Consider the following 20039-nt stretch of genomic DNA (forward strand, 5'->3'; position numbering starts at 1 on the left):
CAACTGAAACCCTGGTTGCTCAGCTGTGGTTAACCTTTCCACCTACGTAACCTTTCCACCTATGTTCACTTCTCCAACATGGGACCCTTCAGATGTTGCTGGATTACAGCTCTCATCATCCTTGACCACTGATCAGGCTTGCTGGGGGTGATGGAATTTGTAGTCCAAAAAAACCTGGAAGGAACCCATTTAGGGACGCTGAGTGAAGGCAAGGTGACAGACATAGGAAAGAAGAGCAAGATACTGGATCCTGTTCACACTGATTATGTAATAATGGGTGCTTCAACTGTACATGCCCTAACATACTTGAGTAAAGCTTGCAATTGCTTATGTTGAAAATGTGATTCATCTAAGCTTTATATTACGTAGGTATTTAAGCAGCACAATTAGTAGGGGTTTTCGCTAGATATGGACAAATCCTGGGACAAAGAGGCAGGTTGTATTTTGAAGAGCCAAACTGAACTGAACACTGTGCTCGGTGCACACTCCGAATAACTATGCTCCTGTTTCTGCAAATCCGGAGTAGAGTCCCTAAGATGGTTGGATGGTGCCTTGTACGCCTCCTTCTAGCCAAGCTGGTTGCCAGATGTTTTGCTCTGCTTTCCTTTGGACCACATCAGAAAGGCCAAGAGGAGGGTCTTGTTGTCTGGGCAGCCCAGGGCCATAATACACACAGCCAGGGCTTGCACTCCAGGGAGGTTACTTCAGTGCTGCTAACGCAGCAGTTTGACTTCACCCCCGGAGGTGCACTCCATTGTCTATCGAGACCAACAGATGCCAGCAAGTTTCTGCTTTGTATGAATCCTGTCAGCACAAGTCACCAATGCCTATTATGAAAAGCAATGGGGTTTAAATTCTAATATTTATGTTGGATATGAGTTGTGAAATTCATTGTGCTTATGCATGTTGAATTTATTTTATTTATAACTCACCTTTCTCCCAGTTCAAGAACCAAGGCAGCTCACAGAATAAGTACAACTAAAAGCACACAATGAATATAAACAATCAGTTAAATAAGTAACTAATTAAAAACAGCACTGAACATACTTAATACCATTTAAAAGCTACCTTCCCATGGAAGTGAGTTCCACAGTCTAGGAGCAGTCACTAAGTAGGCCCTCGGTGCCAATAATGCATGTCAAAGTTAAATTTAAAAGATATTCTGCAGAGATCTGTGAACCATTGACTTCTGCAAAATTCTAGGTATATTTGAGGGTCAACCCCTTGATTCGGGGTACAGAGCCCGAAAAGCATAGAGTGGTTTACTGCAAATCTAACAGCATCTTAAATGTCAGTTCCTCCCCATTCTAACGGAACTGTATGTGACCAAAATTGTGCATGGGGCTTAATGAATTTTTCATATTTAGCTTCAGGGCTGTCCCACACCCTTCCATTTGGTAGTCTACCCTCTCCTTTGTTCTTACATTGCACGTGCACTTTCACGACAGCTTCCTGAATTATTTTCCTCTCTTTTTGTGTTAGCTGCCAAATACCTCTTGCACCATGCTACAGCATTTATTATCTTGTTCACTTCTATTCTTGCTTGCTCTTTTAAAAAAAAAACACCAATAACAAAACAATAGAGTCCGTTTTCTTTCAATAGCATCTTTGGAACAGGGAGTGAGAGCAATCCTGTCAACTCTGCACATATGATTCATTTGCATCTTATACCTCATCTTGCTGTGCTGCAATTACAACAAGTCTGGGCTTTTATTCTGAACTATCAGGGGAGTGAGTCAGATTTGTTCATGTCCTTTCAGTCATGTTTTTCAGCTTGGACAACACTCTGGTAACATTAACAAAGCAGGGACAATATCCTTTTTTTATAATGCATACATACCTATCACTCATTTAATAGGCCAGTATACATGAACCAACTATCCCACTATGCAGACTCTTCCTTAAGAATACCCACATTAATACATGTAAAGAGGCTTCTTTTAAAACAAGAACTACCATATTTTTCCGTCTATAAGATGCCCCCATGTATAAGATCCCCCCTATTTTGGGGGACTCCGATTTAAGAAAATGGAGGGAGATGTATCTGTGTATAAAGCGCCCCCAAATTTTTGACATTCTTTTTTAAGGAAAAAGCCTAGTCTTATACATGGAAAAATGCGGTATTTGTAAGGCAAGTTCTTCTGCTTAGAACATATGACTTAGGCTTGGCTCATAGTGCAAGCTTTAGAAACCCCCTAGCTGGGAAAGTAAGTTTTGTCCTGTCCTTAAACACACACACACAAACACACACACACACACACACACACACAAAAACCCACTAGTATAACAGTTTCTGAGAGACGAGAGGATAACAACACACAAAGGACTAATCAGCATTTTAGCTATAAATCCCATTGGGGAATAGAAGTGTGCCCCTGACTTTAGGAATACTCTGCCCTCAGTAATGATGTTAAGGCAGGTGCTTATGGGAACTTGGAGATATGGAACAATTAGGCTACTGTGTATATAGAAAAGAGCACCAGACAGAGCCAATGTAGGCAGATGGGGCCTAACAACAAGCTTAGCTGGCTACTATGGTGACAGAGCTGGCACCTAAAAATAAACACTTGCTGAAAATAACACTGGTTGAATGGGGGAGATAAAAGAGCCAGTGGGGGAGAAATCCTATATACAGTCAGACAAATCTGGATGAATAGACTGGGACCCAAGATTTCTTCATTCTCTTTCCCCCAGCCATACATTTCTTGTGTTCCATTTGTATTTTTTAAAGGTGAAATTAAAGGCTGTAAGCTCTCAGGGTGCGGGGAACCCTGCTGGGAATTTTGCAGTTTTTAAAGGGGAAAATATTTAACTCCACCTTATATGAGAGAGCACAATCCTCTCCCCATGTACATCTGAAGACTGCTCATGAACATCTGAAGGGCAAACGTAGGGAGAGGGAGCAAGAGGAGCAAGAGCTAAGCAAGAGCAAGGGAGCAAGAGCTAAGCACAAAGGACAGTGATGCTTCCCCATACATGGGGGGGGGGGGAGAGACAGGTGGACGACATGACCACTGGCTGCAGGACTGTGGAGGATAATTTGTGCCATAAACTCTGGGTTAAAATTGCTGCATGACAACAGGAAGCAAGTGGACTTGGGGAGCGGGAGCAGAGAAACGGCTTGAAAGAGCTTGTTTGTTTGTCCTGCAAAGCAATGCAGGGTTCAAAACGGCCAATCCTGAGCATTTAAAATACAAAGGAAACCTTAACCAAAGGAAACCACAACCAGCACAACTCTTCCTGCTAGTCTTCACATGTCATGGGAACAGACTAATGGCAGATGACCAACATCTGAAGTCTTCTAATGTGTTCAAACTGGCTGCTGCAGTCAAACAAGAATCATAGGAATCCCAGCTTGAAGAAGGAAGACAGTCTAGAAAGCTCGTTCATGCTACAGTGGCACAAAATTAAAGACTAGGAAGGAGAACACTCAGCTTTGGATTAATTCCCCAGTACACGCACTATTCATTCATTCTGCCTACCTTCTTTCACTCACCCCTAAAGTTCTTTATCTGGGAGAAGGGAAAGGGCTGGTCTGCTCTCTGTAAATAACCAAATGGATTTTTATAGCTTTAGGTGAATTTATAGCTCCGGGACAGTTTTATTGAATAAAAGCCTGATTGCTAATGTAAACCATGATTGAAAAGTGTGTGGGGGGGGAGGGCTGTACTGAAATCATTATAATCAGAAAACTCCATTTTGAAGATTAACATGTGGTTTATTTATGCTGCTCAGCCTAGCCAAGATGAGCCATAATGCAGACAGAAAGTACCAAAGCAACTTTCTTCAAAGGCAGCCTCAGAAAAATTGCCACTTTTATGGTTTTTAAAAAGAAATGGAAATTGCTTGTACCTTCCCAATACCACTGAATGAACTGAGGTATTGGGTCTTTGAACTGTGTTTCTTCTAAAGATGATTTGGTCACAGATTAGGAGAGGCTGGTGAGCTTATTTGACTTGTATAAAGTATTTGGTTTTTCACTCCATTCTAAAAAATGGAACAGCTCAGATTGGGGGGGGGGGGTGTCTACACACACACCTACAAAACCACATGGCTCACCTCAGAGATCAACAATCTTGTGTTGTGTTTGTTACATGTGCCCATTGGAATATAGGAATCTGCCTTATAAAGAGCCGGATCATTCCTTAATCTAGTACAGTATTTTTAACACTGAGTGGCAGAGGCGCTCGAGGGCTTCAGACAGGAGTCCTTTCCCAACCCTTTCAGGAGCTGAAACTGGGGTCTTTGAATGCAAACCATGAGTCTGTCACTATACGATGGACCTTTCCCAAAAGATGACATGGGGAAATTAGTGGTACATAGTAGTCTCAAGAGAATCTCCAGGAGGCTGAGGCTGAGCTAGCTCATGGCAACACCACACTCATGTTGTATCAACAAGCCTTAACAAGAACAAACTAGAAAACTGGCTAAACAGTTTTCCAAGAAAACTTCAGTGATTTCTTTTAGATAGTATGTCTCAAAAGATCATAATGCCTTAAGAAATAGGCAGATTGTTTCTGTGCGCAGGAGTAAGAATCTGTTTCAATCTTTACAATGGTTTGAAGATGCATACACAAAACAGGTAGCTGTCTTAAAAATGCATTCACACACACACACACACACACACACACAAACACTTTAGCACATGCCATGTCACAGAACATGTGCAACTCAACCAGGAATGACTGTGCCCTAGTATTTAGGGCCCTGCAACTGTGACAAAAAAGCACTGAAGCAACCATGCCCAAGGTCTAAGGTTTACAGTGGCTGAGTTGTGATGTGCACAGTTGTGAGTTCTGCCTCTGGATACTGGGAGAAGGCTCTTTTTTCCTCTGCTCCAAAGGAATCTGATTAGCTGCTGTAGGCAACGTGAAACTGAACTAAATAGACAGATCTTTGGTCTGATCCAGAAGAGCTATTCTTATGGCTAAGTTACCAGCTTAGCAACTGTCAGTCATAGAAAAGCGTTCTGACATGTTAAAGGAAGGGAAGCAATGATCAAATGCTGCTCTCTGATTGATGTTGGTTTAGTGGTTCCTTTTAACTCGGGTTCCTCTTGCCCAGACTTGTATTGCTCTGAAACCGAACAGAGCAGTCCTAGCTCTGGCTGGGGAACCATGGCCAGAGGACCATAATAGGCAAACACTGGCTCCACCATCGAATCCTAAGCCTTGACACCTGCATTGGTCAAGGGAGGTGCTGGATGTGATGGGGAGCAGATTTCTGGGTATTTTCTGCTAAATCAGTACCAGGCTGGCATAGCAGAGGCCCAGGCCCCTGTCTGGCAACTGGATCAGCTTGGAATCAGGCAAATCTATAGACAGCCCTGCTCCACCTCATTTTGAGATTCCATGCCAACTTCTGCAAGCAGGCACACTTCCAGCAGTTATGCTTATGCTACCATGCCTTCTACCATGAATTACGATGCTGCTAAACCCTAAGCCCCTCCAGCGGTTAAGGATCAGGGCCTTAGTCTCCTTACTCTGCAAAATGGACCATCAAGCTTCTTCCTGAAAGACTGCACTTCAGTGCTACAGCAAACAGGTTGATTTCCCCACCATCTGCTTACTAAACTCTTTAACTTTTTCACAAAAAGGCTCCACAAAGCAGGAAAAGTGGCTTTTCCTGTTAGAATTTGACAAAAAGGCAAAAGCAAATACTATTGCAGTACAGAATCATGAGGCAGCAGGGAACAATTAAGGCAAAATGAAAGAAGCCCAGAGTGGCTGGGGCAACCAAGTCAGATGAGTGGGGTACAAAAAAATAAATAATAACAGCCCCGTGGTTTTCCACAGATCTGAGGGCAATGAAACAATCGTTGAGACGGCTAGAGCGCCGGTGGCGGATGACCCATTCTGAAGCTGACCGGACACAGGTTAGAGCTCAATGTCGAGCCTACCAAGTGGCGGTAGCGACGGCGAAGAAGATGTGAGGAGGTGTGAGGAGGTCGTGGAAATAAGGGAATGAAAGTTAAGATATTGAAATTGTTCTGTGTTTTAAATGGTTTGCGTCTTGTTTTGTTAATCTTATGTTTTGTTTTGTTTTGTTTTTTCTTTTTCTTTTTTGTTTTTTCTGTTTTAATGTGTTTAAATGGTTGGAAAATCAATAAATATTATTTTTTAAAAAAAAAAGATTTTGCAAAGTTTTTTGCAGATAAAGTCGCTCAGACTCGGGAAGAGGTAGACGCCACCATGGGAGCAGGGCCGGGGTGGGAGAGTGCTAGAGTCCTGTCTAGTCAAATTGCGTGGGATCAATTCCAATCTGTTACCTCCAAGGATGTGGACAGGCTGCTTGGACGAGTGAAACCAACCACCTGTCTCCTTGATCCCTGCCCATCCTGGCTTATAAAAGCTAGCCGGGAAGGGCTGGGCGATGGGCTTCGTGGGGTGGTGAATGCTTCCCTCCGTGAGGGAGCCTTCCCAGACCCGCTGAAAGAGGCGGTTATTAAACCGCTTCTTAAAAAACCATCTTTAGATGCGGCCACGATGGCCAACTATCGCCCAGTCTCAAATCTTCCATTCTTGGGCAAGGTGATTGAGCGAGTGGTTGCTGAACAACTCCAGGCACGCCTGGAAGAAGCGGACGATTTGGATCCCTTCCAGTCGGGATTCAGGCCTCATCACGGGACTGAAACTGCCTTGGTCGCACTGGTTGATGATCTCCGGCGGGCTAGGGACAAAGGTGAGAGCTGTGGCTAACAGATTGAGATTGAATCCTGACAAGACAGAAGTACTGTTTCTGGGGGACAGGAGGCAGGCAGGTGTGGAGGATTCCCTGGTCCTGAATGGGGTAACTGTCCCCTGAAGGACCAGGTGCACAGACTGGGAGTCATTTTGGACTCACAACTGTCCATGGAGGCACAGGTTAAATCCGTCTCCAGGGCAGCTGTGTACCAGCTCCATCTGGTACGCAGGCTGAGACCCTATCTGCCTGCGGACTGCCTCGCCAGAGTGGTGCATGCTCTGGTTATCTCCCGCTTGGACTACTGCAATGTGCTCTACGTGGGGCTACCTTTGAAGGTGACCCGGAAACTACAACTAATCCAGAACGCAGCAGCCAGATGGTGACTGGGAGCGGCCGCCGAGACCATATAACACCGGTCTTGAAAGACCTACATTAGCTCCCAGTACGTTTCCAAGCACAATTCAAAGTGTTGGTGCTGACCTTTAAAGCCCTAAACGGCCTCGGTCCAGTATACCTAAAGGAGCGTCTCCACCCCCATCGTTCTACCCGGACACTGAGGTCCAGCACTGAGGGCCTTCTGGCAGTTCCCTCACTGCGAGAAGCCAAGTTACAGGGAACCAGGCAGAGGGCCTTCTCGGTAGTGGCGCCCTCCCTGTGGAACGCCCTCCCACCAGATGTCAAAGAGAACAACAACTACCAGACTTTTAGAAGACATCTGAAGGCAGCCCTGTTTAGGGAAGCTTTTAATATTTGATGTATCACAGTATTTTAATATTCTTTTGGAAGCCGCCCAGAGTGGCTGGGGAAACCCAGCCAGATGGGCGGGGTATAAATAATAAATTATTATTATTATTATAATTACTACTACTATTATTACTGAGCCATTCTGTCTGCCTCCAATCGTATTCTAGGTGTATCACATTTGCTTGAACATTATCTTCTGAAGGAATGGGAGGTTTTCGCCATAGCGTTATCAAAGAAATGAGGCACAGCCTAGACTTATACATTATTATTTTTTGTTTTAAAAAATGGGTGGGGGGGCACTATATATTTGCATACATATGTGTCCAAGACTGGGGCAACACATCTATACTGACTGGTAGCAAGAGTCATCTCCAACCCTACCTCAGAATGCCAGGGACTGAACCTAGGACTTTTCTGTATGCAAAGCATACCACCGAGAGCAGAGCTCCCTTCCCCAATCTTCCTTCATTTCCCCCCTCCACACTTCTGGGGTATTCCAGCCAGTGAATCAGAAACTACTCTATCGGATCTTACTCATTCCTGCCATGGAGAGACTTCTGTTCTGCATTACACAGATATCTCATCTGCAGCCTGTCCTCATATGCAGTGCTGATGAAGACAGCTTCACGCAGTGTCAACAGCTCCCTAAAGATCAGCCCCACTTGTTTTCAGCACTTTTTGCCGCACAATCTCATACAAAGAAAAAGCTTCAAATAAAACTTGCATTCCCTGCTAAGGTGCTTCTTCTCGGTTTCTCTCAACTAAAACAACCAAGATTAAACCGCTCAATATGTTGCAGGAGGAGGATGAAGCTTATGAAATCTGTAACTTCAAGCAGATATATACAAAGTTTAAAATAACCTGATACTTTTGTTTCACACTGTTTCCAAGAGATGGAAACTGAAGCAGTCAACTTTACAGATGATACACAGCTTTTTGTGGAGGGGGGGAACCAACATGTTCCCATTTCTACATTTAATGCCTCATTTCACCAGAAGAAAATAAGACGGGGAGGGGCATAAGAGAAATGAAAAATCGACCAAACATAATTTATGTTTGTAAAACATGTTAAAGAAGTAAAATCTATTTGTAGTCATAGTTTTAGCAATCTATATCTATATACACACACAGAGAGAATCAGAGCCAGATATCTGCAAATAAACATTTACTTAACAAAACTTTAGAGTTTGATACAACATGTAATCCATAGCCCTATCAAAAGAGCTTATTCCTATTTAATGTGGCTAATGCTTCCTCAATATGGCGAACAGCATAACGTTCAGAGAGGACACAAGAACAAAGTGGCAATTAGGAATCACCAAAAACAAAAAGAGTGGGAAGGTGTAAAGGAATATCTAAAGAAATGCTGTCCTCAGATAAAATCCTTGATATGTTTAAATTAAAATTTGAAAAATAAAATAATAGTTAGATAAGATACATGATGTAATAAAGAAGAAACAGGAATAACAAGACAGTGGATGAGAGAGAGAGAGAATAAAAGAAGCTGTAATGAGGTGGTGGGAAGTCACTGGGGAAGATATGGGATTATTGTATGTATTTTGACTTATATTATATATATGGAAAATAATGGAATATGTATATGAATAAGTAACTGAAAAATCAATATAAATTAATTATAAATTAATATATAAGTTAATAATAAAAAAGAACAAAGGTGCTGTAGGTCACAGCTCCCACCTCTAGGATACTGCCTAGCCAACTATGTTCTCTAGAGGGGTTCACAGCAGGCTAACCTCAAAAACAACATATGAAGCTCATAAATAAAACAGAACAAAAAAACCCCAATAATCCAACATCCTTTCATATTAAAGATAAATTAAGTTTTGTTGTTGCTCCTCCAGGCATGCAAGATGGTCATCTAATTACTACTTTTAGCTTACTGCTACTTGTATGCAGGTTTTAGGAAACCTTAAAACAATTTGTTTTAATGTGACATGGTTTTAACATTTAGATTTTAACTAGGGGCTGCCGCCCCTACTTGCTCTGCTCTCCAACCAGACCTACCCCTTTGCTATCTGCCCTTCCGTCACATCTCACCAAATCCCCTCTTTTCACACCACACCCACCCCATTGCAGATCCCCTCTTGCCCCAACCCCTTTTAAAAAAGAAAGGAGGCACTTCACAGAGCAACTTAAACAGTTCACTTGGGCCACCTGCCAACTGTGCTTCTGGCTTGGCCACTTGCCTGCTGTACCTCACACTGCAGTTGCAAACTGCAATGTGTCAACAGCCTTACGTTTTTATGTATATGGACAGATATAGTTTGAGGAGCAACTTCGTGGGCCCTGCTGAACTGAATGGAAGATAGAGAAATGCCTTTGAAAGTCCCCAGTATGCCTAATTTAAGAAGAGTCTATCAGAAACATAAATAGGCATGGCTTTCCAAGGGAATATAACAAGACAGCCTCAGAGCTTTTGAACTTCAGGCATTATTGGCCAATAACTCTCACCTCTCTCAGTTCCTGAGCAACAGAATTCAAGCGTTCATTTTCAGACTGGGTGTTGGCAAGGACATTCCTCAGCTGCTTTAGCTCTGTCTGCAGTTCCATGACTTTCTTCATGTAGTACTCTTCCTTTGTGGCGGACTCTTGAATCAAGGTTTCTTCCCTGCTCTCTCCATCTGCTGCTACTTTCTTGTGGTTAGTGTGAGCCTGACCAAAAGCCTGGGGGGAAATCAGAAAGATCTTTAATGAATAATTTTAGCAACATGAATGTTTATTGTGCATTGAGTATACCCTGGTTAAGAAGCTAAAGAGTACATCAGTCTCCCCAAATCTGTTAATGGGCAGAAACAAAAATACTTGCTGTATTTCACACATTATGGGGTATTTGAGTTGTAACCAGTGAAGCCGTCCCTTTTCCTTTCCACTCCCCTCCTCATGCACCCCTGCATGCCCCAACTCTTCTCCAGATGGTTGGTGAACCCCAAAACAGATTGGGGAAGCATGCAGAGAGAAAAGAAGAGGTCTTCTTGCACAGGTAGGAATCCTTGCAGTAATGGGACAACCTGGTTGGATATAACATTGTGCTCTTTTCCTTTTCTAACATGATTATCTCTTTGTTGTGAGGTGAGGATTTGTATTTGTGCTAAAGAGAACTCCCATTTTTCAAAATGGCAACCTTGTAAGTCAAGTACGTAATTGTTTAAAACAATCAAGTGTGAACACTTGTGAAATCATCACAACATCCCTGTCAGTTGGATCACTATAATTTCCATTTTACAGATCTGAGGATGTGGCACAGAAATGCTCTAAGGGTCATGTACCAAAACCATAAATTGAGTGGAGATTTCTGCATAAGGATATATGCAGAATCTACATGCATATATATCCTGGTCTGAACAGCCCTATTTCCTTCAATAACATTAAAATATAGGAGTTGGTGTCATTTCAGAACAAGCCACAATGCTGCTTTCTGAGGTAATTTCCTCGGGCTCTCTCGTCCATCATTTCCCTCTATTTCAGGCAGCCCAGCACTTACCGTATTTTTTGCTCTATAAGACTCACTTTTTCCCTCCTAAAAAGTAAGGGGAAATGTGTATGCGTCTTATGGAGCGAATGCAGGCTGCGCAGCTATCCCAGAAGCCAGAACAGCAAGAGGGATCGCTGCTTTGGCTGCGCAGCGATCTCTCTTGCTGTTCTGGCTTATGAGATTCAGAATTTTTTTTTTCTTGTTTTCCTCCTCCAAAAACTAGGTGCGTCTTGTGGTCTGGTGCGTCTTATAGAGCGAAAAATACGGGTATTTTGAACTAGAAGCTTCCCTAGATTACCTTAATAAACTTCAAATAAATTGGCTCAATTGCTCTGAAGAACACCAATCAAAAGGCTAACATGAAAAACATTGGGCTGTGATACATGGGTGGCCACCATGCCACCAGAAACCTAAAGTACACATTGAAGTATACTGGCCACACATAAAGCACATAGTTGGTGATCAAAGAATCCTATGATTAATATGCAAAACAGTTCTTACAATTCTACTTGCTCAAAGAGTCCTGCCCCATTACCAACAGCAATTATTTTTGCTATAGATGTATAATGATTAGGAACTCTTATTGTTAAACCAAATCTATACATACTGTTCACATGTACTACTGTAAATTTGTTGGGATTTTTTTTTTCTTTTACAACTTCATTGCTAACAAGCTATTTTTCTCCCCATGACCAAGTTGGAATCTGCTCCAAGATGTGTTTCAATTTACCTCTTTGTGTGTTATCAGACACCTGCAATTAGTTCTCCAGAGAGCTCAAATAATTTTAATATACAGGACTTCCGGGTTGGCGCCATCGCCGAATGGCGGACTCCCTCCGAGCTCCGGAGGGAGCCTGCTCGGCAGGGGCTGGGTCCTACCGCACCGGCGATGCGGGGACCCTTAAAAACCACGGCCACGAGGGCCGTGGACATGGAGACTCGGCTGGCACCGTCAGCGCCCTCCCGACTCGTGAAGGAGCCTTTTTAAAGGCTACGGATCGGGTGCCGGGGAGAAGCGTGGTGCTTTGAGTCCTCTGCTATCCCTGCCGAGCGCAGCCGCATGCCATCCGGCGGAGAGCGCTGACTTCTTCCATTGAAAATTCGGACTTTTTAACAACAACCCGTGAGTAATTTGGAAACTGGGTTTAAAAGGAGGAAAAAAAAGAATTTCCTTTCGATTTGGACACGAGCGGGGGGGGATCCAAAAAGGAAGTCAGTCCCCCCCCCTATTGTAAACCTTCTAAGACAAGGACGGGGAAACCAAGGTCCAAAAAGATTTGTATTGTTGATAAAAACTAAGAATTCCACGATGGGAAATTATAAGAACTGTGCTGGAGGACGAATTGAGGGAGAAGAAACGTAACCCCCCCCCCCTGGGAACCGGGGTGATTGAAGAGAGAGCCTGGTGAAAAGAGTCGGAGATTTTGACAGCTGTCAAAGTAGCTGTCAAAGTCGGAAAGCAGAGAGGATTTTATTATGAGAACTTTGCTGGCTAAATTTGTTACAATTTGCTACAACTTTTTAAAACTTGGATACAAAATGGCGAAAACATGGATAACAATCGGACTTTTGGACTAGAGAAAACAAAGTTACAACAATCCCCCTAGAGGAGTTTCGGGACATTACAAAGATGGTCGTAAGTGGAAAAATACCATTGGAATTTTATAGAACTGGTTATCTTCTGGGAAAGCTGCAAAACGGAAATAATATTTTGTCTACAGGGTGTACAGCTAAAGGAGACAATAGAATTTTCTATTGAAGAAAGGAAGGGACTGAACGCAAGTTTTTGTTCCTGAATAATAATAATCCCTGCAGACTTACTAAGCTTCTGAATTAGAACGTTTCAGCAGCGGAACAAGAGGAAACTGGACTACAATTTGGAAAGAACAATGGGGGGAGCTTTATTAAAGATCTGAAGCTAAGTGTTTTAAATAATAATTATGAAAGGAAAAAAAACAAAAAAACAAAAAAAACCAGCAAGGAGTTGGGGGAAAATAGGCGATTTATGGATTGTAAGAATCCCAGGCGGATAACATGGTTTGGTGGTCAGGGGGAAATTAAACCGGGGACAGAGGGGGAGAACTAAAATCCAAAGGCTTGTCAATTTCTTTTTTTGAACTGGTTTTGTTTCATCTATTATATCTTTTATTTCTTATTTCTGATATTTCTATTATGTGGGGTGTCTTTATTATTAAAAAAAAGGGAAATTGTGGAATAAAAATGGGGTGGGCCCTGGGAAAGAAATTTTTGGCTTTTTATCAAGGGTATTGATGAGGAGTGTAGAAATTTTAAATTCGAACAATGGTCTAAACAAATTAAGTTTTTAATCAGAATTGAGAGCTTGTGGAGCCAACAATATGAAACAGGAATATGATAGGGGTGGGGGAAGGGGGGAGTCCCAGAAAGTGGATATATGAAAATAAGGTTCTGAATGTATCTTAACTTTTTACTTTCTGTATTTTTGAAAATTTTAATAAACATTATTTAAAAAAAAAAAAAAACAAATAATTTTAATATACAGTGGTACCTCTGGTTACGTACTTAATTCGTTCCAGAGGTCCGTTCTTAACCTTAAACTGTTCTTAACCTGAAGCACCACTTTAGCTAATGGGGCCTCCCGTTGCTGCCGCGCCGCTGCTGCACGATTTCTGTTCTCATCCTGAAGCAAAGTTCTTAACCCGAGGTAATATTTCTGGGTTAGTGGAGTCTGTAACCTGAAGCGTATGTAACCTGAAGCGTCTGTAACCCAAGGTACCACTGTATTTATAAAGGCAAATTGTCCTACCATTTTAAGGAGCCATATTCTCGTCGCGATCCACCTGACAGATGGACTGATGTGTAAGAGCTGAAATGAATGCTGTCTTTGAACTACAATATGTCTTTGCAACTACTGGCTTCCAAGATAGATTTGAGTCTTTTGAGTGACTTGGTATTTTCAACATGCCAGTTTTTTCTTTCATTTCATATAAAGATTGCTGGTACGAATGCTGCATTTTCAACCTGGTCAAGGGCAACCCAGGATCTCTCCTCCTCCTCCAAACACTGCTCCCTGTTTAATGATCTATCAAGTTTTCCATGGCCATTTATGTCCTAGCCGTTCAGACCCTATCTGTCATCACAGGAGGAAATGCAAGAAGTAGGCCTCAGAATTTAATTACTTCAGCATATTAGATAGGAAGCATTCGCTGATACGGTAATTATTGAACAAACAGGACTAAAGCATATGACTGAACATGTCTGTGCCATCTTGTATGCAAGCCACCCACTCATTGCTCCTATCAGATTGAATCTGATTTCAGATAAGCAAATTAGAGAAACCAGAGACAAATACTCATTGAGGAAATTCTGGCCAGGTTCACACATCAGTCCTTAGGGAAATTAAAAAGCGTCACATTTCAGACAGAAAGTAACATGCCATCTGTGCATGTTACTGTAAAATGAGTTTCAACAGCACACAGCAGCTTAGAATGACTGAGATCTCTACATATGTTAGGGTGTTAGCAAACCAATATAACTGAAATAAGAATCTACAAAAAAGTGTAGCAAAGTTTACAAAAACTTATAATCCCCCCTTAACACGCAAATCAATTTCTAATATCAAAATCAATCACATTGTAAATTGTTATCTGTATCGAGACTTCTTTTACCTGTTTCTGAGTCATTATGTACTCTGTCTGCTTCAATCTTCAATTTGTGTTCCAGGTCACTCTGCATAAAGCTATGTTTCCTATTCACCCTTATGGGTAATCTAAAATCTGTGTAACTTTTCCTCCGTTCATCAGAAGCAAATAAAATTTCCAGGCACAGGAACATTCCCAAAGTGGACGAAGCTTGCAAATTTTCAGCTTTTGTTGAGGAAGCTAAAGTACTTCTTGAACAAGTCCTTGATATATACGGTAAGTAAAAGGTAAAGGGACCCCTGACCATTAGGTCCAGTCGTGACCAACTCTGGGGTTGCAGGGCTCATCTTGCTTTACTGGCCGAGGGAGCCGGTGTACAGCTTCTGGGTCATGTGGCCAGCATGACTAAGCTGCTTCTGGCGAACCAGAGCAGCGCACGGAAACGCCTTTCCCTTCCCGCCAGAGCGGAACCTATTTATCTACTTGCACTTTGACGTGCTTTTGAACTGCTAGGCGTCCTTATACGGTAAGTACTTTGCCATAAAATACTTTTAAAATGACAATATTTTTCGCTTAGTACAACACACACCCGTCTGGGACATGGGTGGCGCTGTGGGTTAAACCACAGAGCCTAGGACTTGCCGATCAAAGGTCAGCGGTTTGAATCCCCGCAACGGGGTCAGTTCCCATTGCTGGGTCCCTGCTCCTGCCCACCTAGCAGTTCGAAAGCATGTCAAAGTGCAAGTAGATAAATAGGTATCACTCCGGTGGGAAGGTAAACGGCATTTCCGTGCGCTGCTCTGGTTCGCCAGAAGCGGCTTAGTCATGCTGGCCACATGACCCAGAAGCTGTACGCCGGCTCCCTCGGCCAATAAAGCGGGATGAGCGCCGCAACCCCAGAGTCGGTCATGACTGGACCTAATGGTCAGGGGTCCCTTTACCTTACAACACACACACACACTTAAGTGTATGGATGTACACATGCAAATACTATGCACCTTCCTATTATTGAGGTATATGAGTTAAAACTCACTATGAGACACACACTCACACACAATTTGCATTTGTTATTACACAACTGGCTGTTTTTATTTTTAAGGTCTTTACAGCATGCCTTTTCCTGGGTGTTGGGCCTCTTCAAATTCATGAAATGCTAGCTATATTTGGGGGAGGAGGGAGAGACTGCTTCCAAATCCAACGCATTTTATGAAAAGGTCTGGTTTTGTTATAAATATACAATATAAAGGATTTCTGCCTCTCACAGTGGCACCTGGGGTCTCAGTTCTTAAGATATCATGCTGGCTGAACCTTTGCCTTTCCTTTTAAGCTCATAAATCAGATGCTTATCATAAGGACTTTCTTTTCTCATTCCTATCGACCCATTTGAACTTGTAAAGAATTGTTGCCATGGCAGTTTACACTCTCAGACCTTTCAGCAAGGCATTCTTCCTTTCAAATACATTTGCTGTACAGCCACCTCAACATTTCTCCTTGCAATTAAAGAAACAAGGCAAAAACAAAACAAAAAACCCCAACCGTTAAATTTTTATTGACATTTCTGAACGTTTGAATAAAGTGCAAGATTGATCTCAGGTTACACAGTCGATATTTTCCCCATGAAGCTATTATGGATTTTGACACCTCTTGTTTCCTGTGCCACAAAGGTAACTGTTCATCACAATAATATGATTCTGTTAAATTGCACATGCAAGAGCACACAACAAGTTGCACATGTAGATTTATGTCATTTTTTAAAAGGTCTGCGCTGCCGCACACAGGGCAGGTGTAAACAAAACATTCCCATTGCTCTGAAACTCCTAACTTGTGAGCTTGCGTACCAAAAGCTTCACAAGGCCAATGGCCACAGATGCATATCTTTCGTTCAGACCAAATGCCTTCCCACATGCTCAGGTTTTTTTATAGCTAGAATGAAGTTAACCATCAATTCTTTCTTTTATTATTTTATTTTACAAAAGTTATGCGCTGCTTACTAGAACAGAAGCCCTCTAATCACTTTCCATTATGCTGTTTGTACTCTGCAGGGGTCTTCCAGAAATCACTGCATACCAAAAGTCTGCCTCCCCTAAGGCCTCTTTACACATTACGCGCATGTAGAAGACAAGCAGGGTGAAAATGGCTGTGGGGTCATGTATTTGGCTTCACCCCCAAAGTAGCACTGCCTTGCTCCTGCCCCCACTGCCACTATTACTATGTTAAGCATTAACTTCTGCAGCCTTCCCTGCGGGTTGTGACTTCTCCCTTGATTTTAAAGGGCTGATTGCTAAGGGAGACACCATGCCCATACACAGCCCATAGCCCCTTTCACCTTGCTTGGCCTCAGCGTGAAAATTAATGCTTGAAAAAGGCTCTAGTCATACACACATTATGCCCTGTTTCGATCTTCTGCATCTCAACAGTGAACTGTGTGCCCATCAGTTCTACCATGTGGATCTGCAGAACAGAAGGAAAGCACATTCTGGGCTAAGCCAGGGGAACAAGGTTTTCCAGTAGTTGCACCCCCTGCCTCCCAGGAAGAACATTGCAGCAAGGGAAGACTACCCTTTCCCTATCCATCAGCCAGGAAGAAAAGACCTGCAGCAGAACGTTTGCAGCCTTCTCCCCCATGTCAAAAGAACACTCAGCTTTAGTTACAAGCTCCCCTTGCACTGTAGAGTTGAAGAGAGGCACACTCTGACCCCATCTGTTGACCAGGAAAAGAAGGGCTGTTGAGCTATATGGGTTTGGGGGGGGGTGTATTATTATAGATACAGTGAAAAGCACTTTGAGGATCATCTGGATTAAAGGATGGGATATAAATCTTCCAAATAAATAATACACTATATATATATGTGGGCCAAACTGGATGTTACCTGAAAGGTGTAAGCACAGCCAAATCACATCCCTTTCCTGCCACTCCTGATTACATCAGGTAAAGCTGATGCACAATACGTCAGAATTTCCCCATCTTAGGGCAGAGAAGTGCTGACTGCGCCGATGTTCACATCATGCGTCTCTTTAACTAATGTCACCAGGAGGCAAAGAGCAGCCACACCTTTTAAGTCTGAAGCTGACTTACTTTTATTCATGCAGTCAGGCAACAACGCCTCTGACATAAAGCAGACACGACGTTGCAATTATACAGAAGGACTTTCTGCGCTCAACATTTTCTGAACGTTTCCCTCTAAGCTGCTCGTTCCTCACCCCCCCAAAAAAATCCAGAATAATTTTAAAAGTTCTCTAAAATGGCTGAGAGCACTAAATGAAGGGCAAAAGGCTAGCCTCGCCATGTCTGCATTCTTTATTTATTTGTATTTCATTGTATCTTAAAAAGATACAGCATCTTAAAAAGCAGAGACATCACCTTGCCAGCAAAGGTCCGTATAGTAAAAGCTATGGTTTTCCCAGTAGTGATGTATGGAAGTAAGAGCTGGACCATAAAGAAGGCTGATCGCCGAAGAATTGATGCTTTTGAATTATGGTGCTGGAGGAGACTCTTGAGAGTCCCATGGACCGCAAGAAGATCAAACCTCTCCATTCTTAAGGAAATCAGCCCTGAGTGCTCACTGGAAGGACAGATCCTGAAGCTGAGGTTCCAATACTTTGGCCACCTCATGAGAAGAGAAGACTCCCCGGAAAAGACCCTGATGTTGGGAAAGATTGAGGGCACAAGAAAAAGGGGACGACAGAGGACAAGATGGTTGGACAGTGTTCTCGAAGCTACAAACATGAGCCTGACCAAACTGCGGGAGGCGGTGGAAGACAGGAGTGCCTGGCGTGCTCTGGTCCATGGGGTCACAAAGAGTCGGACATGACTAAACGACTCAACAACAACAACAACAACAATTTCATTATATTTATGTGCCACTTGATTGTAAAAAACAAACAAACCACAAAACTCTAAGTGGTTACACAGTGCATGTGCAGCACAGTTCATAAAATGGCATCACCACAGCATGAGCTTCATAGAATGTGAGGCCATATACCTACCCTTGATCCATCACTGCCATTCTGAAGCTCCTTATGGCAAGCTAATGAAGAACACACCTGGGAAATGTACCTGTACAGTGGTACCGCTGGTTAAGAACTTAATTCATTCTGGAGGTCCGTTCTTAACCTGAAACTGTTCTTAACCTGAGGCACCACTTTAGCTAATAGGGCCTCCCGCTGCTGCCGCGCCACCACTGCACAATTTCTGTTCTCATCCTGGGGCTAATTTCTTAACCCGAGGTACTACTTCCGGGTTAGCAGAGTCTGTAACCCGAAGTGTTTGTAACTCAAGGTACCACTGTACTTCACTATACAGACCAACTGCCTACACAACTTCAGGTTGGAACCAGTTTGAAACAGAAACATGATGTAGGATTACGGAGAAAATGCCAACCATGAGAAGAGACAGAGGGAATGAGAAGAAAGAATGGAAGGCAGCATGGTAGAAAATAAATTGGAGGTAGAGACAAAAGAATAGAGAACAGAAACAAGTGTTCTCTGAATTTCTCGTACTGAGTGTATCTCAAATGTCCTATCTAGTCCTACTTGGAGCTTCAAGAGGCAGGATGTATACAAGGAACCTATTTCCAATGCTCCTGGCACAAATATATTATAATGTTAACATTACTTTCTGGTTCAACTTTATTAATGTTTTATATACAAAGTATTGAAGGGGTGGGGTGTGGGAAATGGGATTCCCAGGTTTTCTGATTGTACAGTACAATGCATTGGAAAAGAAGAGGCCATATCATTAGGTCACTTGGGCTTGCTGTGCTTTTCTGGCAATGCTCCAGACCCAAATACAGCCAGCCCCAGACGGTCAGACTGCGGCTGAATTTAATCCCCAGAGTTTGTTGCAGTGCGGACATCTGTCTGCAAGCAACTTCCCCGAAGCCATTGAATGTGCACACATGGGCCACTAGCCATCCATCAACGAGTAATTGCTTTTGGTCCCAGCTGACTAAAGGCAAACGGATCTGGCTCGAAAGAACAGTCAGTCTCCTGAGCCATCCCGTTCCACTTATTAGTGCAATAATTAGAGGCCAAAGAACTCAAGACACATCCATTTTATTCAAAGAATCCATAAAGAAATAACGCCGCCTTTCATTGTAGTTAGCACAGGGTGATCTTCCGCCACTGTTGCACAGAGGGTGCTGGGGGAGATGGAGACAGACATACACATACACATTTTGTTTTACAATGAATGCACAGAGCTGCAGTAATTCCTCCCTGCCCCCTTACACACGTGGAGACCCTAGGAGACAGATGGTCTGGTACACTCTTTCCAGGCCCCTCCATCTCCCTAAACTATCTCTGACAGTACTTGTGACTGCACTGACTTAAAATTTGCAGGCTACGTTATGCATAAATGACAGAATACTTAGGCTTTGCGTGAGATGTATTGGCAGCGCTTTCTCTCTTGCTGGCATACATGATCCTGATCCGATTTGTCAGGATACTGCCCTTTGCCAAAATGTATACAATGTACCTATAAATGAATAGCAAGCAGA

General features: G+C 42.9%; 1 protein-coding gene across 4 annotated transcripts in view; it reads right to left on the reverse strand.

Annotated features, from left to right (window-relative positions):
* The window catches only part of BICD2 (BICD cargo adaptor 2), an 87324-nt gene that overhangs the window by 24557 nt on the left and 42728 nt on the right, over positions 1-20039 (reverse strand). For all 4 annotated transcript variants that reach the window (XM_080996768.1, XM_080996770.1, XM_080996769.1 and 1 more), the window contains exon 2: positions 9901-10113. In XM_080996768.1, the coding sequence (XP_080852894.1) occupies positions 9901-10113 (213 nt within the window). The remainder of the gene's footprint in view (positions 1-9900; positions 10114-20039) is intronic.

This window comes from Podarcis pityusensis (genome assembly GCF_964106645.2).
Source record: "Podarcis pityusensis genome assembly, chromosome: 2".
NCBI classification, from domain to species: domain Eukaryota; kingdom Metazoa; phylum Chordata; class Lepidosauria; order Squamata; family Lacertidae; genus Podarcis; species Podarcis pityusensis.